General features: G+C 51.1%; 1 protein-coding gene across 1 annotated transcript in view; it reads left to right on the top strand.

The window, feature by feature from the left end:
• Positions 1 to 297: 297 nt before the first annotated feature.
• DDAH1 (dimethylarginine dimethylaminohydrolase 1) overlaps positions 298 to 6,000 on the top strand; it is a 67,030-nt gene continuing 61,327 nt past the window's right edge. The window contains exon 1 of the mRNA XM_076340536.1: positions 298 to 603. Within this exon, the coding sequence (XP_076196651.1) occupies positions 298 to 603 (306 nt within the window). The remainder of the gene's footprint in view (positions 604 to 6,000) is intronic.

Below are 6,000 nucleotides of genomic sequence, written 5' to 3'. Positions count from 1 at the left end.
CCGGCCCCGGGGCTCGGCCCGACCCCCTCAGGGCCGAGCGGGTGGCGCCGCCGCTCCCGCCCGCCGCACAGGTAAGCGGCGCCCTGCGGGGGGCGGCCAATGGCGCGGCCCGGCCGCCGCCGTCAGCCAATGGGAGCGCGCTTGGCAGCGGCCCCATGGAAATATGCCTGGTGGGGAGCCAATGGGGCGCGGCCGGGCCGCGGGCGGCGCTTTATCAGCTGCCAGGGCCGGCGGCGGCGGTCGCGGCCGCCCGCCCGTCCCTCCCTCCTCCGCGCCTCGCCGTCCCCGCCGCGCAGCATGGCCGGGCTGGGCGGCGGCCCCGCCGCCTTCGGGCGCTGCACGCACGCCGTGGTGCGGGCGCTGCCCGAGTCGCTGTGCCGGCAGGCGCTGCGCAGAGCGGCGGGCCCCGAGGTGGACTTGGCCCGCGCGGAGCGGGAGCACCAGCTGTACGTGGGCGTGCTGCGGGGCAAGCTGGGGCTGCAGGTGCTGGAGCTGCCGGCGGACGAGAGCCTCCCCGACTGCGTCTTCGTGGAGGACGCGGCCGTGGTCTGCGAGGAGACGGCGCTCCTCACCCGCCCGGGCGCGCCCAGCCGCAGGAAGGAGGTACGGTAGGGGCCGGGCCGGGGCCGTGGGGAGCGGCGCCCGCGCCGCGCAGGTGGGCTCGGGGCGGCCGCGCCGTCGGGCGTGTCCCCGGGCCCGCCCCGGAGCCCTGGCGGGAGCGGGGTGGGGGGCGGCGGTAGCAGGGATCGCTCACGGAGCAGCAGCCCTCCTCGGTGGGACCGGCGCGGCGGGCCCCCGGCAGAAGGCTCTTGCCCTGCCTTCAGCTGCCGCCCCGGCGGCGCCGGCTGGCAGCGCCCGGTGCCGCGGAGCCCGGGCTGCGCTGGGGTCTTATCGGAGAGCGGTGTTCTCCTGCTCCTGAAAACAAGTGGACGGTGTAAACTATGACTCATCCTTTCTGGGGCGTGCGGGCTCCCGCTCCGTGCGAACTTGGCCAGCTCGGTCCTGCGGGATGGATCCCCCGTCGGTTGTGCAGGTTTGTGTCCGTGCTGCAGCACTGTTCGGTCCAAACCCCGTTTTCATTACATGTTCAACTTGAGCTCTGTTCCAGGCAGTGCGTTACTGATACCTACGGTAATTGTACCTGCTGGCCTGTGTGCAAGGGCTGGTGTTTGTTTTGGTGTACTCGGTGTTAGCCTGAACGCCCTTGAACCTGATGTCGCCTTCCCTGTGCGGCCACTGCAGGCTCTGTGGGCTAGAGGTGAGTGGATGTACAGGCGACGCAGGCCATCTTGTTGGAGAGAGGTGTGAAGGATGTGCAGCCGCAAGAGCTTTACTTCAGATATTCTTAGGGGTTTTTTAATATGCTCAGCCCATTCATAAACTAGTTCATCAGGCAGTGCATGCATTGAAGTGCCATCCAGTTATCTCCTCAATGAGTTGTGAGTAGCAAATTAAACAAACCTTACCCTGTTTGAAGCTGCAAAACTACTACACTGGCAACCTGCCTTCCTGTAAGCATGTCTTAACCTCTTCCAGTTCCCATCATCTCTGTGGTACCAAAGCTTGTCTTGTGATCCACAAGCACGTACTGTTGTGCCTGTGGGACAGGGCTGGGCCACTAGCTGTAGTATACCAGTAGCTGCTCTTGGCCATTGAGTGCAATGGATGAGTGTCTCCACTTGGTATTTTTGCTATAGTGCCCTTCTTTTAGCAATAACAAAGTTTACTTGAATTTTGTCCAACAGTGTAACAGTCTGACATACTGCACAGATCTTGTACGCGTGCACTTCCTTGTGCATACCCATGTGTATTTACTCTTTGAAGCACATCTGAATGCTCTTAAAGGTGACAGCATCAGAGTAAGGTGTGTTTGCCACATGCTGCTCTCAGAAGCAGTTGTTTCTCAGCCAGAGTCCAAGTGAGTTTTCACGGGTCCTTCCCATGATGCTCATATGTAGCTATGTGACTCCCATTGCTATTTGCACAATTTCTCCTTTAGGAACAGAAATCTGTTAGGAGAATTAGGAGAAATTGTTTATTTATATTTTAGTTATTGAATTTGCACAAAGTGCAATAACTGAGATATTTCTCCTAAAGGGGAAATTGTGCAAATTCACAAGTGTGTGTGTAGGGAATCAGCTCTGGCTCAATATGGTTTTTACCTTTTTGAGGTCTCAAATTGTGCCAATGCACAGTGAATTACAAGAGGCAAGATACAGCAGCAGAGCTGGATATGAAAGTGGCTGTAACTATTTGCTGTACCATTTGAGGTGCCATAAAGAAATTAAAAAGCATGAAATGAGGAAGCAAAGGATGTGGGGTACTTCTTACTCTCTACAAAGAAGCAGGTTAATTTCTCCTCCTCCCTTCAGTGTCTCTGGTTGTCCTGGCTCAGCAAAGGTAGTGGACAAAGACACATAACCCAAGGTCGCAGGAGTAACAGAGGAGACTTAGTTACATGTGAGGTGGAAAGAAGGGGTTTGCTGGATCCTTGAGCAAAACAGTGTTGGGTGTGAGTACCTGACAGCATTAGCTGTCTCCTGGGGTTAAAAACAGCAAATTAAGCACCAAATTAGCTGTATCCTGCCTGTTATAAGTACCAGTCAGGTAAAGCAAAGCTTTTTTCTTTTAACAAAAACCATGAGATGTCACATTTACTTTCGTAATCCTAAATATGTTAAATTGTTTTAAACCATAATTAGATGTTATTTCCCAGCATCCACAAAAATTAAAAAGAATTGTGCTGCAGGGTATGCATATGGTAGCAATTTATCATTGAATTACACAGTTTATTGTCAGTTTGAGAATAATACAAAATCTATTCAGTTTATGTTCTGGGGTTTTTTGCTTGGCCGATGCCTGCTGGCCCTGAGTCCAGGTTTCTTATTGATCAGCACTCCCTATTTTGCATGAAGTAGTAGTTCAGAAGTGATTGGAAGTAAAGCCTGAACATGGTAAACTTTTACCAGAAACAGCAGAACAGATTTACTTCTTTCCATGGCTGACTTGTCCAGGCAGAGTCACGAATCAAGAGGAGAGAAAAAGCTTTGAAGCATAATTTGAACCTTATTAGTTTTCTTGAATGATGGAGCAATCCCTCCCCTGAGTTTTCTCTGAAGTGAAAAAGAAAAAATAATTGAACAAACATCCTCTTAAAGCTATGACAATGCATGACACTGCAGTGTAGTGCTTGTCTGAACATGTAACTCTTAATTATTTACAACAATTCTTCCTCTTGAGAACATTGTTACAGCAGTGCTTTGCAGAGAGGGGGAGAGAAGATGCTCGTTTCTGCGGGATGATGCCTGGCTGCTCCTGGTCCCTCTCCCCTGGGGTGGCCTCCCCTCCCCTGCATGGTGACTGCGAGTCAGTTGTGTTTAGCTAGTGAGTCTGCTTTGTTTGAGTAGTTAGTGACCAGGATGTCATCTTGAAAACAGTAAGATGGTCAAGGCTTTAGAAAGCAGAAATGTGTAGATGACTACTTCGCCCAGAGCTGTGCGTGCTGTGGTGGAGGGCTTGACATGTGCCCTGGACGTCTTGGCAAACATCTGATAACCTCGCTTTATCATAAAGAGCCCCCCAAGAAGCAGCAGTGTTTCTTGTAGCTTCCTGAGAGGGTGTTTCCTATTGTAGCCAGAGCTTCTCTGCTCTTGGTGCCTCCAGCCCTGGTTCTGGAGGTACGAGCTGCAGATGCTCGGGCAGTCCAGGCACTGAGGACTGTGGCCACCCTGAGCTGAGGGAGCCCAGCGCCTGCTCCTGACCCTCCTGTTCATCCTGGTAGGTGGCTGTTGGCAGCCTCCCAAGGTCTCTTCTGAGGTTTATGTTCAGTTTCTGAATTCCCCATTGAGATAATTCCTGGAGGCTGGTGGCAAGTGAAGTTGCTGCGGGCTCTGTCCTAGCATCTGCCCTGTTAAATGTCTTTATCGGTGATCTGGAGGAGATGGGGGCATCTGTATCAAGCTGTGAACAGCCCCAAACTGGGGTGAGGGTTGCAAGGGTGAGAGGCAATACCCAGGAGGCCCGGGCTGCTCTTCAGAGGGACCTCGGCAGGCTGAAGGAAGGGGCTGACCCATGGGGACCTTATGGAGTTGAACAGGGACAAATGCAAAGTTCTGCCCCAGGGAAGGAAGGATCCCTAGGTGGGACTGAGTGGGTGGGGGACAGCTCTGCAGAAAAACCCCTGGGGGGTGGGTCTGGTGGGCATCACAGTGGCCATCAGCCAGCAATGTGTCCCTGCAGTAAAGGCCAAGAGGATCCTGGGCTGTATTAACAAGAGCAGAACCAGTAGACTGATGGAAGTGATTACCCTCTCTACTTGGCACTTGCAGACTGCATCTTATCAAGAACATGGAGCCAGGCTGTTCAGTTGTGTGGCAGGAGGGCAAGAGACAACAGACTTGTAGCTTGAAGCATGAGGTTTTAATGGGGTATAAGGAGAAGGCTTTTCAGTGGGGACAGCCAAGCAGTGGGAACAAGGGCCTGGAGAAGCTGTGCAGCCGTCATCCTTGGAGGTTTTCAAGACCCAGCTGGATAAAGCCATGAGCAACCTGGTCTGTTCTCATAGCTGGTCTTGCCTTGAGTGGAAGGTTGGCCTAGAAACCTCCTGAGGTCCCTTCCAACCTGAATTATTCTGTGAGCATGAAACCTGTTGTATGTTAGGATACATGGAGTCAGGCATCTGTCAGTTGAACTGCCATGAAATCTTCACTGTTGAGACAGTGGACAGTCATTAAATCTGGATGGCTTCTGGTCTGATGGACCAACTGCTAGAAAATCAGAAGGATGAAGCCCTGTGAAACCAGTTTCTTCATGCTGCCTCTGGAAGACTGTACTCCTATCTCAGCTGGCTTGGTCAGCCTGGTATGAAAGTGAACAAGGCTGTTGTAGTGCATTGTCACTCATATGGTCAACTGGGTGACAGAGAGGGGAAAGAGGGTGTATGTACAGCAGCAGTTTCTCAAAGTGCGATCTCTTATTCTTTTTATGTAACATAAGCGCAAACCCATGAATATTTTAGCAGTACAGTTGGTGTACGCTTGGCTTAACCCAGTTAACGTAAAGCCCAACTCCTGAGCATGCACTTCTGATCTGTGCCTCCCTGTAAGGCAGGACTCAGCCGGACTTGTCTTGCTGATCTCTTAACTGTTTAACACCCTTCTGTATAAAACGGGAGGGAGGAAGGGGTGAGGGAAACGGGGTTATAGGATACCATTTCTGCAGAGAATTAATAGAGGGAGAGCTTGTGTCCAGGAAACCTGCCAAGAGGCGTGTGGTAGGTCAGGCTCTGAAGCCTGATCAGACCAGTGAAAGTTGAAGGGCACAGGGGGCTGCCAAGGTGCATCCCAAAGACAACAGCCTGGTTGAATATGCAGCTGGAGCAGTGCTGTTTCAGGTGTGTTGTGCCTCCTGATAAACTGTCTGCCAGATGTGTGAACTGAGCAGCACTGTCTCCATCTCCCCTGTTTCATGCTGCTGAAAACCCATAATGCAATATTTAAGAACTGATGCAGCGTGTTCTTTCACTGACTAGACTCCTTATTAAGAAGGCTTGTCATCAATTACTGTAAAACTGTATGCAGCAGGCAAATTTCTGCAGTAGTTTACAATAGCATTGATTGAGCTTTCAGGCTTTAAAGATACTATTGCTTACCCCTCCAGCACCATTGGATTCTTTACTGGTTGTCTGTCTGGAACAAAACAAAATAAAATCTGGGGTTATGTCTGTTCTTGCTCCAAGTTATTACAAGGAGAAAAAAAGAGTTGAATTAAATTTGGTCATGTTCAGTCAGTACTGGGAAAGAGCCCAGTATTTTTTTAGTAAAGTAGAAAAATTAGTCATGCATTTAATGATTTTTTTTTTGGTAAGAGTCAGACTTACTTCAAGGCATTATGTTTCTGTGTTATCAACTTCTGAACTTATTTTAAAATTTGTAGTTTCTGGGGAGTTTTGGATTTTGCAGAAGGGTAGAGGCTTTTGAAGTAAGCCAGAGGTAGAACGCT

The sequence above is a fragment of the Aptenodytes patagonicus genome, chromosome 5, assembly GCF_965638725.1.
Source record: "Aptenodytes patagonicus chromosome 5, bAptPat1.pri.cur, whole genome shotgun sequence".
Classification (NCBI taxonomy): domain Eukaryota; kingdom Metazoa; phylum Chordata; class Aves; order Sphenisciformes; family Spheniscidae; genus Aptenodytes; species Aptenodytes patagonicus.
The sequence above is the reverse complement of the archived record's forward strand: the minus strand, read 5'-3'. Positions and strand labels throughout refer to the sequence as shown.